The following is a 22,453-nucleotide window of genomic DNA, read 5'->3' as shown; positions in this document are numbered from 1 at the left end:
AGGGTGTTTCCTATTGTTATAAATACCATACTACTAGTTTAGTAACTAATTACAGTACATGTTAATAAACTATTAAGAAACAATATTAGTGGCATGCAGAGATAAATACTAATTAAAAATACATAAATGCACTACTCTGTGTACACTTGTACCTCTACTTTTCACAAAGACTTTTCACAACTCAGAATTATTTGTAAGTCCACCATGTCTGTGTCAGTAAATTCGTAATAAAACAGCTTAATTCTTAGATTTATTTGTGGGTTATGTTCCACTAAAAACATTGAATAAAGCATCACAATCAAGATGACCTCCAATGAACTCTATGTAGTGTTATCAGCCCACACACACCTTATTGACCACAGTTACTAACACTGCTAGATACACTACTTACACTGGGTCACTCCTCAATACATCAGTGGAACACACTCTCTCTGTCACTCACACACTGTGGGTGAACCTGAACAGCATGTCTTTGGACTGTGGGAGGAAACCCACGCAGAGAACATACAAACTCCACACAGACTAAGGGAGGAGTGAACCCATATCCTCTCGCACCACCCACACACTGTGAAACAGCAGCACTACTCGCTGTGCCACCATGCCACCCACAATAACCCTACTAACTGCCCCATAACAGGAAACAGAGACAGCTCTTTGGGTAGCAGTCCTTCCTAACAAATGAAGCGGACCAATCAGCTCAGGCACTCCAAACCCAAAGAGAGGTAAAACCCTGTATTTTACTACATAGTCCATATGGTTCATCAGAGTATCTGAACTTGATTTAGTTAGTCAGTCGAGCTGATTTAACAGCTGTGTAGTCCTGTTCATGTAGGACATGAGAATTAGACGCTATCAAGCACTGGCTTGAACGTGAGCTATGAAGCCAGGTGACTGCAGCCAGCTAAACAGTGCCTGATGCACATAACTAAGTAATATTTGCAGATGACACAATGCTGGTAGGTCTGAGACGGCCTACAGAGAAGAGGTGCGCACTCTGACACACTGGTTCCAGGAAAAAACTTCTCGCTCGACATCAAAAAGACCAAGGAGCTTGTAGTGGACTTTAGGAGACAGGACAGGGTGCGCACCCCCATCACCATCAACGGGACGCCAGTGGAGTTCCTCTGCAACAGCTTCAAGTTCCTCGGTGTTCATATCACTGAGGACCTCACATGGTCCACTCACACTGCAGTGGTGAAGAAAGCTCACCAGCACCTCCTCTTCTTCAGACGGGTGAGGATGTTCAGTATGAGCCCCAACATCCTCAAATCATTCTACACCTACACCGTGGAGAGCATCCTGACTGGCTGCATCACCACCTGCTATGCATGTCGTCGGAGGTGAGCTTCCCTTCCTCCAGAACATCTACATTAAGTGGCGTGTGAGGAAAACACAGAGGATCATCGGAGACTCCAGCCACCCGAGCCACAGACTGCTTTCACTGCTATCATCAGGCAGACGGTATCGCAGCATCAGATCCCACACCAGCAGGCTGCAGGACAGCACCTTCTCGCAGGCCATCAGACTGTTGAACTCTAATAACTAATAACTAATAACACCACCACACACACACAACCCCCTCTACCTCCCATGTGTACTGCACCTGTACATCTCGACTCCTACATGTATGTTGTGTATATTGTATTATGTGAATACTGTACGTACTATACAGGTGTGTACTGTGTATATTTTTTGTGGTCTGTATACTTGTAAGTTATGGCGAAGAGTTGCGGAGAAAGCACCAAAGATTTTCATCACCTGTACACTTGTAGTTATGGCGAAGTGACAATAAAGTGATTTGATTTGATTTTAATACGGTGGTACCAATGTTAACTGTTAGCGAATTGGGCAAAGCTTTGGCTTGAAGGAACGGGTTTGCTAGCTCCATTTATGAAACAGATAAATTCTAAATACAGACAGTCCCAGGATTACGAACGAGTTCCGGTCCTCAGTCTGTCTAAGTTGGGTTTTGACGCAAATCGGAACAGTTAGATATGATGGGTGTCTAACATCAGTTTGTCAAATGTTTATCTTAGTATACAGTATATCGTGTACCTTTCTATGCACACATAAAAGAAACACTTCTGGATACACTAAAACATGTTTAATATAGCAATACAGTAGTAACAATAATGATACAATGTAATGATGTAACGATAATAATAATAATAATAATAATAATAATAATAATAATAAATGTAACTACAGTATTTATAATAGAGAGGGACATACAAAGAGATGACAATAAATGTTACTGTCATGATGAACAGAGGACACGGCTGGACCCAAGTGCAGGATCGTTTATTCAGAATCAAAGGACCTGACGTGTTATCGTAGTCAGGAAAGGGCGAACGGTCAGTCGGTCGGTCGGCAAACTGAACGGAGGCGAGGATCCAAAACTGCGGTCAAGGGACAAGGCGGGCAGTCGTTATCAAAGAGAGGTGGAACAGGACTGGGGATCGATGAGGGACAGGACTTGGAAAAGCAAAGCGAGGTAGTTTTGAGAACTCATAGGGGATGGTCAAGTGAGATTCCACAACTGAGAAGGTTGAGAAGTATCTTTTATAGCCGAGTGCTCCTACTGAAGCTGCTGGTTGAGGTGCAGGGCGTCGTCGTGACAATTACAGTATTTATAAGAGAGAGAGTGTGCGTGCGCGAGAGTGCAAAACGTTGAAGAAACTTTAATGTTTGCTGTAGCATGTCGAGGCCACCCGGGAAGGGGGTGGAGACGGGGCAAAGCAGCCACAGCTGGGGCTGATTTCACTCCCTATTTTTTCCCCAGTGCCCAGCAGTAGGGAGAAGAGACCGAGGAAGAGACCGAGGAAGAGAACGAGGCGAACCCGAACCCGATCCCTGAGACGAAGCCCGCGTCCTGACCAACCCGACTCTCCCAGCCCCCCTGACCAGCACGAAACCTCTCCCTACCTGTTCCCTGGTCCCCCTTTCCCATCTCCTTCCTTCTCCCCTGTCTAAGGGCAAATAAAAGCCCACAGCAACGGGCGACTGCATCTTCTGTCTCCTGCCTCGTCTCTTACATTCATTTTAATGTCTGCTGGCGTTTCACCTATTCCCGAACGCTTTATTACTTACATTTTAGTTTCAATCATGATCGTTTCCCTTTTCTTGGATGCATCACCATCACCTGCATCATATTTATGCTTTGGTGCCATGGTTAGAAGGGTAAAAACAAAAAGTTAAAGCGAAATACAGTAACACACGAGACACTGTTAACAGCAATGTGGTCCAACTGAAGAGAACGAATCTGTCCTACCTCGGGCTCACACGCCGACAAACCACTGTAGACGCTCGATATTTTGATGCGCATCGCAAAGTAGTGCCAGTTTGTTATTACAAATCATTGTATGTAACTCAATTTTTTAATATAAAGGCTTAATTATAAAGTTTTCATTTCATTGTTACTTAAGGGTGACAAAAAAATTAACTTCCGGTCAGTAAGGGAGTAGTTCATAACTACGGGTTGTACGTAAGTCGGATGTTCATAAGTCGGGGACTGCCTGTACTGCTCCAAAAAGTTTGTAACAGCAGTCCCACTGTATTGGGTCTGTAGACACTGTGACATAGCACCACCACCTGCTCCCTCAATGGGATACCTTCTCCACTCCTACAGGACATTTCGCCACAACTTACCTCCTTCATCTCCAGGATCATCAACTCCTCGCTCTCCTCTGGTTGTTTTCCATCTGCCTTCAAAACTGCCCTCGACTCAACACTGGGAAAGAAACTCTCTCTGGATCCAGACTCAGTCCAGAACTACAGTCCAGTCTCACTCTTCCCTCTTCTGTCAAAAACTGCATCGGTCAACCTGTGATCAACTATCTACATTCCTCACCCAGAATTATCTCCCTGATGGGTATCAGTCTGGATTCAAAGTCAGTCATTGCACCAAAACTGCTCTCCTCGCAAAGTCAGATGTTCTCCAGTTGTTTAGAGTGACCTCCCTCTCCTCAGTCCTCATCCTCCTCCACCTGTCTGGTGCATACTGGCTTATACCGCGGTATGTGACAAATGGACTGTACTCTAGAATCAGTATCTGCATCCAAACCTCTTCTTCTGTTGATGCGCTGAACTCTTTGTGTTGTTCTCTGAGATGTATGTCGCTTTGGAGAAAAGCGTCTGATCAACGAATACGTAGAAATGTACATGAAGATGTGCGATAACTGTGGTGAAATGTTGGACTTTCTACTCAGATTTGTTTTTGCTTTCAATGGTGTTTAGGGTCATTGAGATTGCCAGAATTTTATTCTTGTATTTGACATCTGATATCTGACAGCTGAGTTCATGGACTTGAGGACTGTGGATCTGAGAGTGTTTTCGTCAAAGTGAAACCTCTCCTTTTTACTGAGTGGAGAAACAATCACACAACATAGTGCGACAGTGTAGATGCTGATTCTAGAGTACAGAGACTCACATAAGTAACAAAGAAACAGTAGTACACTGTAATAAACACCTTTTATGACAAAATCTCATCTTAATCCCATTCATGATGTCTGTTTTACATGTAAGACAAATACTTATACAATCTGTCAAAGTGTCAGAAGATCTAGACTCTCAACTCTTCATGTTTCATCAAGGACAAATCAGTCTTCAATAAAACAAAAACACTTACATTTTTCATGAGTCCGGTCAGTCTGCAAGAGACAGATTATAAAAAAAAAATACAAACCACTATTATTATTATTATCATTATTAACATTATTATTATAACCCTAACAGGAACTGCAACATGTGTATTCTCACCTCTTCATCTCCCTCAGTGTCAGAATCAGAGTCCTGAGGGATGAGACGACAGAGTGTAATGTTTAAAAAACAAAACCACGGCAACCAGTTTGGACATGCAGGTAAAATCAGACACGTGAGACGGTAAAAACTGACCCTCTTATCTGATAGCTGAACATTACAAATGCAATAACTCAGCATTACGCCAGGAAGATACCACACTTTTTCCACATGTTGTGTGTTATGATATGTGACCTGTGAGTGTAGGAGGGACACGACGCTCTCACCTTACTGTAGGGGGGCAGCGTGATGTTCAGGTTGCAGATGGCGCTTTGGTTGAGGCTCCTGTAGGAGCGCGGCTCCTTGGTGAAGGACAGGCGGCCGCAAGGCTCCTGGGTACTGTCTCGGACCTGCAGCCAGACAGAGTGTTGGTAAAATGCAGTCTAAAGAACCTGCTGGGCAGTGAGAGCCAGAGGCTTGCTGGGCGTACCTTCACCAGGAGCGCCAGGCGGTTCTCCTTGAAGGCGTAGAAGCTAAAGATGTGGTGCTGGCCGGTCTTGGTCAGAGGGACCAGGTTGCCAAAGCAATCAGTGTAGACGGGTTTACCCTCCAGCACCTAAGAGAGAAACACGGTAAACCCAATCCACATCTCCTCCATTGGTCCACAGTTTCATCTCCACCACATGTCCTCCACCGATCCAACAACAGCCTGCAATGTCAGCCCTGCGTGCTCAGGCTCTCCGAGCTTCACCTCCACATCCCGACTGCGAGCAACCTCAGCGAAGTTCTCCTGCTGCTCCAGCGTCTTGTCCATCTTGTCATCGGTCATACAGAAACAGCGCAGCCGGGCCTCAACTGGGTCCAGCATCTTGGCGAACACGACAAACTTGGCCATGTAGGGAACACAGATGACCTCGCGGTACACCTGGGTGCAAAAGGTCACCGACTCCTGGACCTGGCGGCAGTCGATGAGCCAGAACCTGCAAAGAATCAAACAGTCAGCAGTCAGCGAAACTTGTTGGCCAAACAACCAATGCGGAACCATGTGGGTGAGGTCACCTTGCCGACACGTTGGTTGTGAAGGACACACAGTCGTTGGTGAAGGAGAGGGGTGTGGACCCTGTGATATCTTCCCATTGGGCAGGATTTGTACCACCTGGGAGAAGAGGAGAGATGTTTGATGGTGCCACCACGATGCTCGTACGACGCTGCTGCAACCAAAGGGAGTGCTCGCACAATCTACCCGTGATGCTGCAGAGCAGACGCAGAGTGGGTGCGTCGCCCCTGTACGCGCCTGTCGGCCCCTCGCTGGCCGAGCCCTTGGGCACAGGAAGGGTCATCGTGATAGGTTTGTGGAACTTCCTTCTCCTGGGCTCCAGGGTGACGATGGGGCTGAATTTGGCCTTGTTACCCAGAATTCTCCTCACCAGCTCCGGGTTGATGGTCTGGGCCTTGGGTGGAGACAGGGCTCACGTTAGGGTGGAAGGTGGTGTTGTGGACACAGCCCTCCAGGGTGCGAGCCCAGCAGTACCTGGAGGCCGACGCGGATCCTCTTTGTGAGAGCGCCCTCCGGAAAGTGGGCGCGGACCTGCAGGGCCACAGAGCTGTTGAGGACTCCTCCCTCAGGCCCCATCAGCTGGCTGTCCTGCTTGACCCGGGACACCACGGCAAAGAACTGGGGGAAGTCTCTCGTGATGATGCGGCAGATGCGCTTCTTCTGCAGCACCTCCGGGGGATCCAGCTCTGTACACGGACACAGAGGCATGAGAACCGGCGGGCTACTGCGGTTAACCGTGGTAAAGAAGCCACTGGTCCCGTGGACTCACCCTCATCCATGCCGTTGAGGATCTGGTTGAGCTCCTCCTCCGTGTACTCGCAGTAGTGCTCCCTCCAGCTCTCACCCGTCTCACTGCGCAGCGTGACCAGCTCACGCTCGGCCCCCCGCAGGGCAGCGAAGTGAGGGATCTCCAGCAGTACAGGCCTGCCGAGGACAGTGCTGCTTTTACTGCGGTGGCACCGCCACACTTCTGCACGTACAGATCCTCACAGGTCGCAGCCTCACAACACCCGGCACAAATCGACAAACATACGGAACGCTGACACCAAGATGACAAATAAGTGTATGCGAGTTAGGAGACATCGAGTTACGGGTTTCTGAAGACATGAACATATCCTTTTTATTTAACCATTTTTTCCTCATGTATCTGCTTTCCAAAATTTCCAACCTTAATGGAGGAAATGTGAGCTGTATTTACCACCCTAGCCGACAGGTGGCAGTAAAGAGCAGCCAAAGAGAACAAGACTGTGGAGCCGCCTTAATTCCATTCACTTCCACAGTGTTTCCAGCCCCTGTGTGCTGTTCCTGCGCGTCAGCGATAAGAAGCAAGATGAGCAACACTGTCCATGTCAAACAGCAGGGAACAGAAGTTGTTTTTGTGGAGATGATGGATTTCTACTTTCTGTCAGATTAGTTTTAATGTTAATGTAGCTCATTAAAAATGTAGAGTGTTTCCCATTTCATGTACATCAAAGTATTTACAGAACCTCCCCCTTAAATAAATCAAGGGAGATCACAATTATGAAAATTTTTTGGATTGTAGCTTTGTTGTAAAAGTTATGGAATTATGGCCAAACCAGTTTATAAACTGTGTTTCTGTACAGGTCGACTGGCCCATGTGTCTGCTAAATGAATAAATGTAAATGTGAACAGGACCAAGCGCACAGAGACGGAGACAGACACACACAGCGTCACGTGATGGAGCGGAGATCCGTCCCTTTCCTACCCGAGAAACTTGGTCCCCGGAGGCCCCAGCTGCAGGATCCTGCTGACCAAACTCTCACCCTCGTTGAGTGGAGGCGGAGCTGCAGGCAGGTGCAGTTTGCTGAAAGCAGAGGGAGACAAGAGCAGCAAGACGTCAGACCATCATCGCAGCGTCCCAAAAACAGCACACCCCCCCGACAGGGGCAGCAGACAGGTCAGACTGCGAGGTCGATTCCAGAGACCTTCCTGTGTCTGAGGGTATAGTCCCTCACACCAAATCCTCCATCGCATACCACAGTAATAGGTGCTCTGGGAAGCACTGGGACGTCTGGCTGCTCAGAAACAAAGAACCCAGGAGACATGACGGGACAAGGCCTGTCAGTGGGTCTCGCTCTACCAGAACGTACTGTCCAGAAACAAACTGTCCTGCGGAGACATCTTGAATGTGGACACGAACACTGTAAGACACCCGACACACAAGCTTGTGCCTGAGTGACAGCATCCACTGGGCTGCATCCCCCCAACAGTGCCCACCCGACAGCATCCACTAGACTGCCCCCCCGTCCCAACTGCACCTATATGTATTGAGTCCACCTGTGTCTCCCAGTCCTCACCCGAGGAACTGCGCGCCAGTGGGCCCCACCTCCACCAGTCGGCCAGCTGGCCCCTCCCCCTCCACTAGGGGGGGCATGGAGGCCAAACGCTGGCGCTTCACCAGGCGGCAGGTGACCCTTGTGGGGGCAGAGCATTTGCGGGGTGGAACGATGATGCGGAGGCCGTGGTGGCGACACCCCTTCATGGCCCCCCCACGGGCATCCACCATGAAGCTGACCAGGAAACTGTGGACAGAAAGCAGGAAGTTGACACACCTTTGCGGGACAGGTCTTGCCACTCTGGAACCATTGACTCCTTTCTGCTCTGAAGCTGGACGATTGAATCCCTCACTCAGGTAGACTATAAGAGCGTTTCCCAGAAGACTGCCCAGTCTGGGCGGAGCCTCTGACCACTGGCAGAGGCCTCCGCTTCCACGAGCAGCCATCAGGCTCTAGACTGCTTACTCCCGCTGCCCGTGGGTGAATGGTCTCTCTCTGACCTCTTACTGACCAATGACCTCTGTGTCCACCACCCTGCAGCACCTCAACATCCCCCATCGTCCTATAATGTGTGTCTGTCCATTTATTTGCTGCCTTATATATTTTGGGACTTACACACAGTTACTCTGTGTGCATGCATGCGTGTGTGTGTGTGTGTGTGTGTGTGTGTGTGTCACCTGCTGTTGTCCTGCTCCTGGAATGGAGAGATGTGGCTGCAAGGAGAGCAGGAGTCCGTAGAGGGCAGAAAGGCAAGCCGTTTGCAGATCAGGGAGAACAGAAGAGGGAGAAACCATGAGTGACTGGGGTTGTGTATGTAATTATCAAATGTGTGTGCGCACACACGTGGAGAACTGACCCAGAGTCTAAAGGAGTGGTGGACAGAACCACATTGTCCAGGTTCTCAGTGCTCCAGTCTTTCTCCTTCTGCAGGGACAGTGACACCTAGTGGACAAGGTGCAGAGGAACCATTTGAGCAGCGCTGAAACACACAGCGATCTGAAACACACACGGCACTGAAACACACACCTGCTGGCTGCTGATGAGCTCCTCAATGAGAGCGCCACCCCTGTGACCCCGCCGCTGCTGCTGAGGTGTCATGCGGGACCTGTGGGTCAACAGGAGTGACAGCGGTGGTGCATGTGCTAAATGATGGGAGGTGGAATGTAGTCACGGGTCACAGGTGCAACCGGCTCCCCCACGGCTACCTGTCCGGATGGCTGCCCTCCAGGCTGAAGCGCATGTAGTCCAGGCCGTCCAGGTAGCGTCCGGGCAGCGAGTCGTCGCCGAGCTCCCGCAGGTCCTCCACCCGCAGGTACTCACCACCGTCGCCCGCCACAGTGTCGTCGCCTAGGGGACAGCGGACACCCCTGAGCAGCCTAGCGGCAGAACATCATACCCACAGTGTACTGCGCCTAGTGAGGGGAGCTCACCTTCCTCGTCAGACACATCGAGGACTTCGGTCATCGTCTCTGGGACATTCAGCTTGTGCTTCTCTGTCACCAACTGGCAGAGAGCGAGGTTAAGGATAAGGATAAGGGTGTGGCCAGGGGAAGGAGACGGAGGAGCCTGATGATGTCAGAGCACATCATAGACCCCACAACGCAAACTCACAGTAGTGGTGGTGATGACCTCCTCGGTGACCACCTTGAGTGTGTCCACCACAGAGATGTACCCAAGGCGCCGAGCGATCGACAGCGCTGTGTTCCCATTCTAGAGCACAGTGACAACACATCGGGAGGCTACAGCTGCTGAAACACGTGTGTGTGTGTGTGTGTGTGTGTGTGTGTGTGTGTGTGTGTGTGTGTGTGTGCGCGAGTGCATGCGTCAGGCTCACTGCAGTGGTGGCGTCCGGTTCAGCCCCACAGCCCAGCAGAAGGCTAATGATGTGTGTGTTGCCCTGCTGCGCTGCCTGGTGGAGGGGGGTGTAGCCGCTCTGAGGAGGAAGAGGAGGAGAAGCATCTGCATCATATCTCTCACACTTAGGGGAGAGGCTGCACTAAATACTCATCACCATGGCAACCAGGAGCTACCTTGGTCTTGGCGTTGACGCTGGCACTGTGCTGCAGCAGGAAGTTGACCATCTTCGTGTTGCCGTAGTGACAGGCCACAATGAGGGGCGTGTAACCAAGCTAAGGAGACAAGAGGGAGACACTCAGGTGAGATGATGGCAGCGGAGACAGCGGTGCCTGTCAGCGTCCCAGACCGGACACGCAGGGGCACTACCTTTGTCTGTTGGTCCACATTGGCGCCATGTTTCACAAGCATCTCAGCCACAGCAACCTGGTCCTCCTGGGCAGCCAGGTGCAGCGGCGTCAGTCCACTCTGTAGGGACAGGTACACGGACAGCGTCCTCAAGGCATCCACATGTGCTGCAAGCAAAAGGGGGGTGTGGTGCACGAGACACACCCACCTTAGTGGGCGCATTCACGTGGGCGCCCTCCCGCAGCAGCAGCGTCACCATGGCGACATGGCCCTCCTGCGAGGCCAGGTGTAAGGGGCTCACCCCCTGCTTGGTGAGCGCATGGGCATCGGCACCGCAGTGCAGCAGCGCCCCCACTAGTTCTGTCTGGTTCTTGCGAGCGGCGATGTGTAAGGGGGTGTAGCCGTTCTGTGGGGTGGAGGACGTCCGTTAGACAGCAGAGGGATGCGTGTCTCCGCGCTTCTGCATCTCCGCTCTCTCTCACCTTGGCCGTGGCGTGGGGGGACGCGCCCTTCTCCAGCAGCAGCAGCGCCACCGCCTGGTTGTTGTAGTGTGCCGCAACATGGAGAGCAGTGAGCCCGTTCTGTCAGTAGAGGGCGAAAGCGTGTCAGACAGGAGCCAGGAAGGGAACCGACGGCAGCTCTTAGCAAGGAAGAACATTGTGAATGGGACTCTTACGTTGGCGGCAGCGTCCGCGGGAGCTCCGCGCTGTAGCAGCACTTTGGCCACATCCAGACTGCCGTATTTGGACGCCACGTGGAGCGGAGCAAAGCCCTTCTGTGGCACGGAACAAGGACACTGTCACCACGATAACCTCAGCACACTTTTAGGCACATCTGTCATCAACGAGACCTTTCCACGACCTCTGCTGCGAGTGTGTGTGCTCGTGTGTGTGTGCGACCACCTACCTTGGTGAAGAGAGAGTGTGAGGCCCCAGCCTCCAGAAGCACTCTGGCCGCTTCCAGCTGGCCCTCCCGTGCCGAGATGTGCAGCGGTGTGTGTCCGCTGGCCGTGGCGGCGTCAGGGTGGGCCAGGTGCTGCAGGAGCAGCTGCACGATGTCCGTCTTGCCAAGGCGTGCGGCGATGTGGAGCGGCGTCTGCTCCTCCTACGGGGCAAGTCATATTCAAACACTGCAGTGTGTATGTGTACCTCCTCGGCTAAGAGTCTGGGAGCAACAACTGATTCAAGTCTGTCTTTCTCTCAGCACATCGAAGCCACAATCTGGAACTGCAGATACATCCTGCATAACATCCACAGAATCCGTCCCTACCTCACAACTCACTCTGACAACTACTTGTCCAGGCCATGGCGGCATCCTGCCTGGACGCTGCAACTCTCTCTTGTGTGGCCTTCCTGCTACTGCCATCAAACTCTGCAGCTGATACAGAATACCGCGGTACAAGTTGTATTTGAATTGTCGAAGTATTCCCATGTATCTCCTCTACTCGTTTCTCCCCACTGGTTTCCTATAGCTGTCCAGATCAAATTTAAGACCCTGGTTATTGCCTACAAAGGCATCGTTAGAACTGCTCCCAGCTATTTACAGGACTTGATCAACCGGTACACCCCAACCAGACCCCTTCGCTCGCTTGGTGGTCCCGCGCGCAAAAGGTAAAGCACGGAGGTTCTCGGTTCTGGCTCCGTTGTGGTGAAATGACCTCCCCCCTCACTCAGAACTGCTGAATCTCTGTCCACATTTAAAAAGGTTCTGAAAAGTTCACCTCTTCCAGACTCACTTCTCCCATCATCTTTTAAGTTCATGTAAGGTGTAAACCTTTGCACAGCTACTCCTATAATGTACATAAACGTTTGTGTGTCTCAGAAAAAAATAAATTAGTAGGAAGGTGATCAGGAATCATCGATATTCTGATAAAATTTTATGTAGCTACTTATGTGATGAACATTGGTTCGTATGGTGGAAAGTAACTGTATTTAAGAATCACATGTCTGCAAATATGTCTCTCTTTCTCCTAATCACACACACACACACACACAGAGTCTGAAACCGCTTGTCCCGAGTGGGGTCACGGCAAGCCAGAGCCTAACCCGGCAACAGAGGGCACAAGTCTGGAGGGGGAGGGGACACACCCAGGACTGGAAGCCAGCCCGTCACAAGGCACCCCAAGCAGGACTCGAACCCTAGACTCGCCAGAGAGCAGGCACAGGCCAAGCCCGCCACGCCGCCACACTCCTGTGTTCTTTCCCCTAATGTAATGCACACATTGTATTTTCTATGAGATGTACGTTGCTTTGCAGAGAAGCGTCTGATAAATGAACACATGTAAATGTAAATACGTGTGTGTGTGTGCGTGTGCACGTGCGCAGCAGAGGGATTGGCATACCCTGGCTGTGGCATCCACCAGCGCCCCGTTTCTCAGAAGACACCGTACCACCTCCACCTGTCCAGCCCGGGCTGCCATGTGTAGAGCAGTCTCCCCCCGCTGCAGGGACACACACATACACACACACAAGGTTAAATGCATCCTATGTAAACAACATGACACACACAGTTCCAGTGGGGGACGGCAGTGACACTGTTGCCAGTCGGTGGAGAACCTTCGGGGGGTGCTCCGCTCACCACATTGCAGACGTCCGGTGACGCCCCGTTCTGCAGCAGCAGCAAGACGATGCTCAGGTGACCCATGAATGCCGCCACGTGGATCGGAGTGAGGCCCGACTGTGGGGGACACGAGGGAGTCAATCACACTGCGTCTTGCAAAACAAGCAACCAACAGGAGATCCCATTGGTTTGGAACATGCGGGCAGAAGCACGCGCATACACTCACACACACGCACGTGCGCACACACACACACACACACACACACACACACACACACACACACACACACATCACAATGCCTTCCCAACAGGGACCCCACTGTTTACCTCAAGATGGCTTCATTGGCTACTAAGAGAAACCCCGCTCCCAGGGATCTGCCCCCTAACCTCAGTGATGGCCTGGATGGCTGCACCGTACTTCACGAGCAGCTCCATCACCTTTACTCTGTTCTTCTTGCAGGCGATGTGCAGGGGGGTGAAGCCATTCTGGTGTGAGAACAGAGCGAAGGTGGGGCAGTGAGATGGGGCGGAGCCAGAAGCTGAAGCACAACTACAGCAAGAGAGCGCGAGCGGGTCGCAGTACCAGGGCGCGTGCGTTCGGGTTCGCCCGCTTGTCCAGCAGGAGCTTGGTGACGCGGTAGTGGCCGCAGTGCGCCGCCACATGCAGTGCCGTTAGGTAGTCCAGTGTGACGTCATCGACCGGCGCCTGGTGCTGCAGCAGGTGTTTCACGCACTCCACGTGGTCGCCCTGCGCCGCCATGTGCAGCGGGGACAGCCCATTCTGCAGGGGGTGGGGGCACAGAGGTCGTAGTGTCCACAGGAGTCTTCTTACCAAGGTACTTACCCTAAATTGCTCCAATAAGATTACCCAGCTGTACAAATGGGTAAATAACTTTAGGCAGATTAAGAGTTGAAGTCACTTTAGAGAAAGGTGTCAGCTACATAAGTAGATGTAAACTTGTATATTTAGTGTGATATTAGTTACATAGGTTCAAAAATATTAATTAATATGTACTTGCAAGAACTTAGTTCCTAAGTTAGATGTTTAACTGGTTTCACAACCTATGTTTCCCTGTAGTTCTGGGATATGGCTGTGGCTGTGTGTGTGTGTGTGTGTGTGTGTGTGTGTGTGTGTGTGTGTGTGTGTGTGTGTGCATGCGTGTGTGTGTGTGTGTGTGTGCGTGCGTGTGTGTGAGCGTGTGTGTGTGAGATCTTGTGTGTGCCGTGCTGCACTTTGTGGATCCTCCTCCAGATGACGTTGCAGTACCTTGGTTCTAGCCAGCAGGGGAGCTCCTTTCTCCAGCAGCACCTCCACAGAAGAGTCATGGCCACTCCTGGCTGCACAGTGTAGGGGTGTGAGGCCATCCTGAGAGACAAGGGCAGTTAAGGGCTCATACAGCAGACGGAGAGCGAGACAGGGCAGGGACACCGGACGGAGAGCGAGACAGGAAAGGTCCAATGGACGGAGAGTGAGACAGGGAGGGACACCAGACAGAGAACGAGACAGGGCAGGGACAGCGGACAGAGAGCGAGACACCACCGCAAGGCAGAGGAGACTCACGCGTGTCTTGGCATCAATCTGTGCTCCGCGGTCCAGCAGCAGGTTCACCATGTTGGTGTTGCCACGCTTGGAGGCCACGTGCAGGGGGGTGATGCCATTCTGTGAAGAGGCACAAAGGGAGATGCACCGTGAGCCCGAGACCCCACCGTCCTCAATGTGCGGCACAGTGTCCCCCGGTGGCCAGGCTCATCCGTGCAACAAAGGCCGAATACGAGAACGTGCACTAAAGCATATAGTGGATGCATCTAAATGGGCAACAGATGAGGGATCAGTGCGACTCGTACCCTGGCGGTGAAGTCCACAGCGGCACCACGGTTCAGCAGCAGAGTGGAGACATTGACATTGCCATAGTGAGCAGCAATGTGCAGGGGCGTGAAGCCGCTCTGTGGGGCCAGAAATGGTAAAACCTCGTCATCCTCACGGCACCTTGAAAAAACTCTAACTGGCTCTCAAGTTACAAAGTCAAGTTAGGAACGTTCCCAGATTCCAAAGCTGTCTGTTTTATTTATTCATTCATTCATATTTACACACACACACACACACACACTTTCAGAACCGCTTGTCCCATACGGGGTCGCAGGGAACCGGAGCCTACCCGGTAACACAGGGCATAAGGCCGGAGGGGGAGGGGACACACCCAGAATGGGACGCCAGTCCGTCGCAAGGCACCCCAAGCGGGACTTGAACCCCAGACCCACCGGAGAGCAGGACCGTGGTCCAACCCACTGCGCCACCGCACCCCCTCATTCATATTTACATTTTCTTCATTCATCTACTTCTGTGAGCAGCAGAGCGCAAGCACAAGGTGTGTGGAACCACCTCAGTTCACCTCACTCCCACAGTGTTTACAGCTCCTGTGTGGAGCCCCTGAGAGTCTGCGATTCATAACAACATGAGCAATTTTGCCCGTTTATGTATGTTTATGCATGATGCATATGAGATATTGTATATGACATTTTTAAATAAGATTTTAACAGAACGTAACCTGTTCATTATTCATTTTTTACTCATTATGGCTTTGAGGTTATAAATTATGCAAATATAATTCCAGGCCCAGCTGTGTCTGTAAGTTGAGGAGCCAGTGTCACATCAGAGGAACAGGGACCATGCAACCAAGAGAAGGAGTAAAACCACAGTAAAACAAACATCTACAGCATTAGTTACACGCAGAGCAGACAAAAAGTAACGTGACTACAGACGGGGACTAAAGGAGAGTAAATAAAAGAGTAAACGACACTGTATGCCTAAGTGACATCATTTGGACAACACCGTGCTACTAAGAGCACTAATGTAGTAGAGCAGTGTGGTAAAACAATGTCTTACCTTTCCGTTCTGTCAAAGGGGTCCGATTCAACATGAAAACATTGTTTACAAAACGTGAAAAACAACGCAGCTGTAGAACTGTCGATGAAGCACTTAGTAAGGACGCATTCTTATGGAACATGCAGTGAGCTCAAGCGTTGCTCCATGTGTGTTAGTGAGCAGTGGCGTCTGCGGGACACACACTTCACACGAAAACGTCAACTCCAACCTGGTCACCGCAGCCACTGGCACTGAGGTGTTGCGAACAGAACGAGCCAAAGTCACGGGTTCGACCAAGACAGCTGATCACGAACGCAAACACGACACATTAACGCCAGTGACACAGGAGCAAACTTCTCTTACAGCCTGTCGGCAGAGCATGCAGTGCATGGCAAGGAGGAAAGAACAGCAGGTCAGTGCAGAGGTCAGCAGTGCAGTGGTCAGCAGTGCAGTGGTCAGCAATGCAGTGGGCCACCATGCAGTGGTCAGCAGTGCAGTGTTGTATTAAGCACACACATGTCACAATGCAGAGGCCAAAAAGGGCAGGTTCAAATGTGTATAAATGCCTGTACCTCTGTACACCTGTTTACCATCATCTGAGTCGGCAGCAAGAAGGGGGAGGAGCCTCATTAGAACATCACACAAGGGTGGAGAAACAGGCCAGCTGATTGGCTGGAGGAGAGGGTGTGGGCGGAGCCTCTGTTTCTTCTGTATGGATGCTCAGAGCTGTCCAGCAGCTTTCAAACCTACCTGTGAACTACTGACAAAATAATGACAGCTGCAGCAACCAAGAACCCCAGAGAAGACCAGGAACACTGCTCTTCCGTGTCTTTTGAGGTCTTTCTGCACACTTAACATTCTAGCACGTTCTAAGGAGGAGCTGCGGAAAACAGCACTCATCTCTCCAGCACCTCGCAGGTGGAGCTTCCGCACGATCATAACGACGCAACGTTCTCAGACAGCATCTGCCCTCACTTTGAATTAGCCCTGTGTCTGCCGGCCCCACGGCCTCGCCTCCAACAGGTCCCACCCACCTTGGACTGGATGTCGGCGTTATGGTCGCTCTGCAGCAGCAGGGCAGCCGCCTTGGTGTCGTCTTTGCGGGCGGCGATGTGCAGCGCGGGCAGACGCACCTTCCCCTTGGTGTCCTTCTCCAGCAGGAGCGCCACCACCTGGTTGTGGCCCTGCTGTAGGGCGATGGCCAGCGGAGTGAAGCCGTCCTAAGGAGAGGTGTGCAGGGTGGCGATCAGAGCCATACATACACACACACACACACACACACACACACTACAGACATACGAGCTCACCTCGGTGGCTGCGCTCTGGTTACCGCCATTCTCCAGCAGGTAGCGCACCACATCCAGGTGGTTCTCCTGGGCAGCCATGTACAGTGGAGTGAATCCATTCTGGATAATGGACACACACCTGATGTTAATGAGGGCAACGCCCGACACACCTGAGAAATGAGTCGTCTGCTCTGAAATGTGGCCACGCTCTCACACCTGTGACTGGGCGTTGACATCGGCTCCTCGCTTTACCAACAGCTTGGTCACTTCCTGCTGGCCAGCCAGGCATGCAATGTGGAGAGCTGTGTTTCCTTTCTGGATCAGACACACACACACATACACACACACACACACACACACACACACACACACACACACACACACACACACAAAAGGGCCAACAGACAGAAAAGTAGACAGAGGACAGCTCAGAGCAAGGTATGTATGTGTGTGTATGTGTGTGCGCGCACCCAGCTCCAGCCCTACCTTAGTGGCTGAGTCCACCGCAGCCCCTCGGTCCAGCAGCTCTTCCACCAGGTCCAGGTGACCCTCCTTGGCAGCAAGGTGCAGAGCATTGAGTCCGTTCTGCAAGCAAAAGGAAAAGGCCACCAGGTGGTGTTGTGGTTAGAGCCCTTAAGTTAAAAGTTAATAATAATAATAGCAACAGTGCTCCATGGACTGGGATGTCTCCACATGAAGTCCACTGCTGCCCTGTGAAGCCCCACATTTACATAAGGGCATCAGGACCACTGTGCAGAGGGGGGGATGGGGATGGCGGGGCACCACCAGATGTGCTCATCAACTAATGGAGCAGCTGGCAGGACAGCCATCCTGCCGGAGGACACACGTGTACAGGCACTTGCTCACTCACACATACACAAGCACATACGTATGCACACACACACACACACACACACACACACACACACACACACACACACACACACACACACACTTACAATCCATCCTCTGTTCTCCCTGTAGTGAACATCACAGGAGAGAAAATTAATTTATGTAATATGCAAGATTAAAAGCTTTAGCTTTTTGTGCTCATCGGTATAAGATTGATGGCTTTATGTCCACGTGTCTGTGAACTATATAAAGTAGCGGTATCATGCAACCAACACCCATTTCAATTCTTTGTGACTCTGTAATAATTAAAAATATGCAAAAAAATACTGTATGTATTTTGCCCCCGATAGCACTGCCTGGCAGGCTGCTGCCTGCATCTGAAGCAAAGCACCGAGACCCACTTTCAGGCTTCACAAGAGCAGTGAGCCCGGGTGCGAATTTACCTGATTGCAGGTGTTGATGTCCACGCCTCCCTTCAGGTAGTCGAGCACCTTGTCCAGGTTGCCGGCTCGCGCCGCTCGCAGGAAACTTGTGTTGCTGTCAGACTGCCGGGTGGGAAGGCAGGGCAGCATCATACTGGGCCAAGTTTATCATCAATAAATACGTACAGAATAATGCATTTCTCATGGTGGCGCTATGAATAAAAACAATCAAAACAAGTGTCTCACATAAGTGGTCTAATGTGTATCAGGGAGTCGGCCAGTGATGTCCAGCCAACATCATGTGCACCAGCCAGCAGCCGCAAAATTTCCCAACACAGCTGGGACAGGAAAACTGTTCATACCTCGATTGGTTCATAACTCAAGTGTCCTTCATCACTGAGTCGGTCAACAAAAGCGGCATAAAAGAGAGGCTGTCTCGTGTATTAACAGCTTACGTTCTGCAAAAACCCCAGAAAAAGCTAGAATACATTTTTGAAATATTTTGTAATGGAATTATTCTGGACACTTCCATCTATCCATTATCATTCCCTGCTTGTCCAGTGCAGGGTCGTGGTGGTGCAGAGCCTATCCCAGAAGCACAAGGTGTGAGACAGGGTACACCATAGACAGAGCAGCAGTCCATCAGTGTAGCATTTCTTTAAAATCACTTCAAACTATCCACCCCTCCATTTTCATTAAGCGCTTGTCCTGATCAGGCCTTGTTCTGATCGCGAGGGCCCAAATTCCTATCCTGGAATCACCGGGCGCAAAGTAGAGAGAGGTGCACCCTGGCTGAGATGTGCTTCAAACTACATTAACAGTAGAATAATTCGTTAAAGTGAGGGGAAAGAAAAGTCCTCTCCACAACGTTCCATTTGGCTCTGATTGCTGATAAGTCATCGCATAAACGTATGCAACGTTTCTCGGCTTCCGGCCACTTTCAGCTTTCTTTGCAATCTACACAATCAATTAATTCTTTATTGCTGTAGTAGTCAAGTGCAGATTTTTATGGTCTTGCTCTTGTCATGGTCTCAGGTATGCTTGTGATCGGTATTGTCACCATCTCAGACAAGGGTGGAATCTGATTTTTTTCTTCACGCCACATAAGACCGGCTTTAATAAAAAAAGAAACAAGACATGGAATAGAACACACGTACATCTGTTGTAGCGCATTGTTTCACTGGTACCTCCGAAAAATGCATTTCTGCCAATAGATGAACCATGTGCATCCAATGATCACCAATGAGTGTGTGTCATCTGTTGTCCATGATGGAAGGACACGAGCAGTATGTAAACCACAAAGAGCTCATCTGAAAAAACACTACAATATGAGATTCTGCAGAGTACATGCTTTGCAAAGCATCAGTAACTGAGAGCAGGGTGACGACTTCTAGCTTTTATCACCAAGTTCAGCAGAAGCACAAGGAAAGGTAGGAGCTCCTAATTTTGCGATGTACAGGTGGTCCCCGATTTACGATGGTTCAACTCGTGATTTTTTTCGACTTTACGATGGTAAGCTGGTGATAGACATTCAGTAGAAACCATACTTCGAATTTTGAATCTACAGGGCTGTTCTGATTATAGTCAAGGCCACACGAGAACCTAAACTTCAATGTATGTAAGACAGTTCAGGTTTTGAAGAGGAGAAAGTCAATCACCTTCAGTCAGTTTTGATGATAATAATCTATGCGAATGATGCTAGCTGATTATTCCAAAGTTTAGGCTCCATAGCTAAAGTCAAGCACTCCTGCTGAGACCTTATTCATCACGGGTGCTCTAAAGTAACCCACATCTAGTGAAAGAAGACAACACTCATAAGAATCAATAATGTCACAAAGGTAAACCGGAGCAATGCCATGTACTGCCTTATAGGTCAAAAGTAGGATTTTAAAATCAACTCTAAATGCAACCGTGAGCCAATGCAAGGATTTAATTATGGGTGTTATATGGTCGTACTTCCTAGTTCTAGTGACAATTCTCGCAGCAGTATTTTGTACCAGCTGTAGCCTGGATACAGTCTGGTATAGACAACCTGACAATAAAGCATTACAATAGTCCAGCCTGCTTGAGACAAAAGCACGAACCAGTTTCTCAGCATCCCATCTACATAGGAATCGCCTTAATTTAGCTATGTTTCTTAACTGAAGGAAGCACGATTTAGTCACAGCATTTACATGAGATACAAATGACAGCTTTCCATCCAACAGGGCACCCAAATCCTTCACACAGTCTGTATGTGTGAAGCATAATCTGTGAGTTGTAAAGACCTATACGACTGTGTCAAGGGTTTGAGGACTACCACCCCCCACAAGTACCTCTAGTACAATATTGTTCAACTGTTTTCCATTACAGTGATAGTTTGGCCAGAAATGCAGACTTGGCTTCTAATGAATGCAAGCTAAGTGCACAAAAGTCAGTGGTTTGTGCGACCGTGCTGAAGACACAGAGTTACACAGCATGTTGTTTGTGTGTGTATGTGCTGACACAAAGGCTGGATTGGGACTTTTCCATGTGGACCGTTGAGTTTTTCACAGAGCAGATTGCAAGTTACAGGCAGCTACAGGCGGCTGAACCGAGCAACGAACTTGCCGGTATTTACATGTGACTTAAACACCACACACACACAAATCAGTTGCATCAAAATAGTTGTCAGGAATTTAGGGTCATGAGGAACAGATCCCCCCGAAGCGGTACACCAAAAATTGAATCCTGATCGGTCAATGGCCCCCTATCAATTCTCTGTGTCATTTGCAGCAGGAGAAATGATGGTTTTGGACTGAACTTCGGCAGTCGCCTGTCTGCACCCCTGTCTCTGTCTGTCGGTGAAATGCACCTTTGTGACCAAGATGTACGTCGCTTGTTTGGCACATTCAGCCAAGATGGCATTTTACACCAGTGTAAGAGCTGCTCTTGGGTTAGACGCATTTAAATGAGGTCTTGGTCTCATCTGGGATTCGGCGCATTAACCCCTTCCTGCTCTCCATCTTGTCTCACACTGGAGCCTCTGTGGACTCAAGCTAGACTGGGAGGTCATTAAAATTAAAACTAATTTAAAATACACACACACACACACACTGTCTGAACCACTTGGCCCATACAGGGTCACAGGAGTATACCCGGCAACACAGGGCATAAGGCCAGAGGGGGAGGGGACACACCTAGGACAGGACACCAGTCCGTCACAAGGCACCCCAAGCAGGACTCAAACCCCAGACTCACTGGAGAGAAGGACCTGGTCCAACCCACTGCGCCACAGCGCCCCTAATTTAAAATAACAAAAAATTTTCTGCAAACTCATATAAAGAGCTCCTTGCTGACTGACTCATCCCATAAACGTGTCAAACATTCCTTATCATTTTATTGATGACCAACATCCAGGAATACCAGAGATGAGCTGTAAACACCGGGGAAGTGAGTTAAGTAATAAAACATTCCCACATTTGCTTATTTTACTGCCAATTAAGAGCTGGTTGCAGCAACGCATGTCACATTTGCTCCATAACAAACAGAAATTTCAGAATACACACACACACACACAGTGCAGCCCTGGACACAGAGAGTGACGCCACCCAACAAGGCTGAATACACAGACACACAAGCAGAACTGTTCAGGAGCAGGAAGTAGTTAGTGCAAGGTGTGGGTGGAGTTTCATGAGAAATGGGCATGGCTTCAGCCCAGGTGTGGGTGGGGTTTAAGGAGAGCAAGACCCGGCACTTTCCCAGCAGCCGGTGTCGACATACCTTGCGTTTTGCCCTCTCCCGAGAGCGCCGGCGCCTCTCACGGGCCTTCTGCAGAGCACGCAACTCTGGCGGCTGTTCCAGCTCCCGTGCTTTCTTCAGGTGGGCTGCGGCATGCGCCATGCTTCACACACTGAACACTGACACACAACAGGCGATCACACACGCCGCAAGCCAGGAACACACCACACACACACACACACACACACACACAGAAGCGACAGATCCCTAAACTGTTCAGATAAACCTCTTTCAAAAATGCCTGACTTCTCTATAACAGCTTTGGATCCCCATCCGTGTGGTAAAGTCGAGTAAAAGTGAGGGACAGATGGGGATCAGGCCAGTGTGCTGACAGAGAGAGAGAGAGAGAGAGAGAGAGAGAGAGCGAGAGAGAGAGAAAGAGAGACACAGATAGGGAGAGGAGCAGGAATATGGATCCT

General features: G+C 50.2%; 1 protein-coding gene across 1 annotated transcript in view; it reads right to left on the bottom strand.

Annotated features, from left to right (window-relative positions):
• ank2a (ankyrin 2a, neuronal) overlaps positions 1 to 22,214 on the bottom strand; it is a 41,697-nt gene extending 19,483 nt beyond the window's left edge. Inside the window, exons 1-39 of the mRNA XM_029259264.1 lie at positions 22,017 to 22,214; positions 18,297 to 18,398; positions 17,488 to 17,586; positions 17,218 to 17,316; positions 17,023 to 17,121; positions 16,750 to 16,935; positions 16,288 to 16,311; positions 15,737 to 15,745; positions 14,698 to 14,796; positions 14,414 to 14,512; positions 14,120 to 14,218; positions 13,436 to 13,633; positions 13,240 to 13,338; positions 12,871 to 12,969; positions 12,635 to 12,733; positions 11,200 to 11,397; positions 10,970 to 11,068; positions 10,776 to 10,874; positions 10,502 to 10,699; positions 10,315 to 10,413; positions 10,122 to 10,220; positions 9,926 to 10,024; positions 9,703 to 9,801; positions 9,522 to 9,594; positions 9,297 to 9,438; positions 9,118 to 9,196; positions 8,948 to 9,033; positions 8,769 to 8,804; positions 8,113 to 8,337; positions 7,521 to 7,619; positions 6,564 to 6,718; positions 6,269 to 6,480; positions 5,981 to 6,188; positions 5,797 to 5,893; positions 5,489 to 5,717; positions 5,228 to 5,353; positions 5,025 to 5,147; positions 4,759 to 4,791; positions 4,628 to 4,649 (exon numbers count right to left, since the gene is read on the bottom strand). Of these exons, the coding sequence (XP_029115097.1) occupies positions 4,628 to 4,649; positions 4,759 to 4,791; positions 5,025 to 5,147; positions 5,228 to 5,353; positions 5,489 to 5,717; positions 5,797 to 5,893; positions 5,981 to 6,188; positions 6,269 to 6,480; positions 6,564 to 6,718; positions 7,521 to 7,619; positions 8,113 to 8,337; positions 8,769 to 8,804; positions 8,948 to 9,033; positions 9,118 to 9,196; positions 9,297 to 9,438; positions 9,522 to 9,594; positions 9,703 to 9,801; positions 9,926 to 10,024; positions 10,122 to 10,220; positions 10,315 to 10,413; positions 10,502 to 10,699; positions 10,776 to 10,874; positions 10,970 to 11,068; positions 11,200 to 11,397; positions 12,635 to 12,733; positions 12,871 to 12,969; positions 13,240 to 13,338; positions 13,436 to 13,633; positions 14,120 to 14,218; positions 14,414 to 14,512; positions 14,698 to 14,796; positions 15,737 to 15,745; positions 16,288 to 16,311; positions 16,750 to 16,935; positions 17,023 to 17,121; positions 17,218 to 17,316; positions 17,488 to 17,586; positions 18,297 to 18,398; positions 22,017 to 22,136 (4,465 nt within the window). The 5' untranslated portion in view covers positions 22,137 to 22,214. The remainder of the gene's footprint in view (positions 1 to 4,627; positions 4,650 to 4,758; positions 4,792 to 5,024; positions 5,148 to 5,227; positions 5,354 to 5,488; positions 5,718 to 5,796; positions 5,894 to 5,980; positions 6,189 to 6,268; positions 6,481 to 6,563; positions 6,719 to 7,520; positions 7,620 to 8,112; positions 8,338 to 8,768; positions 8,805 to 8,947; positions 9,034 to 9,117; positions 9,197 to 9,296; positions 9,439 to 9,521; positions 9,595 to 9,702; positions 9,802 to 9,925; positions 10,025 to 10,121; positions 10,221 to 10,314; positions 10,414 to 10,501; positions 10,700 to 10,775; positions 10,875 to 10,969; positions 11,069 to 11,199; positions 11,398 to 12,634; positions 12,734 to 12,870; positions 12,970 to 13,239; positions 13,339 to 13,435; positions 13,634 to 14,119; positions 14,219 to 14,413; positions 14,513 to 14,697; positions 14,797 to 15,736; positions 15,746 to 16,287; positions 16,312 to 16,749; positions 16,936 to 17,022; positions 17,122 to 17,217; positions 17,317 to 17,487; positions 17,587 to 18,296; positions 18,399 to 22,016) is intronic.
• Positions 22,215 to 22,453: the final 239 nt, after the last annotated feature.

This window comes from Scleropages formosus, chromosome 16 (genome assembly GCF_900964775.1).
Source record: "Scleropages formosus chromosome 16, fSclFor1.1, whole genome shotgun sequence".
Taxonomy (NCBI): Eukaryota; Metazoa; Chordata; class Actinopteri; order Osteoglossiformes; family Osteoglossidae; genus Scleropages; species Scleropages formosus.
This window is presented reverse-complemented; position numbering and strand designations above follow the sequence as displayed.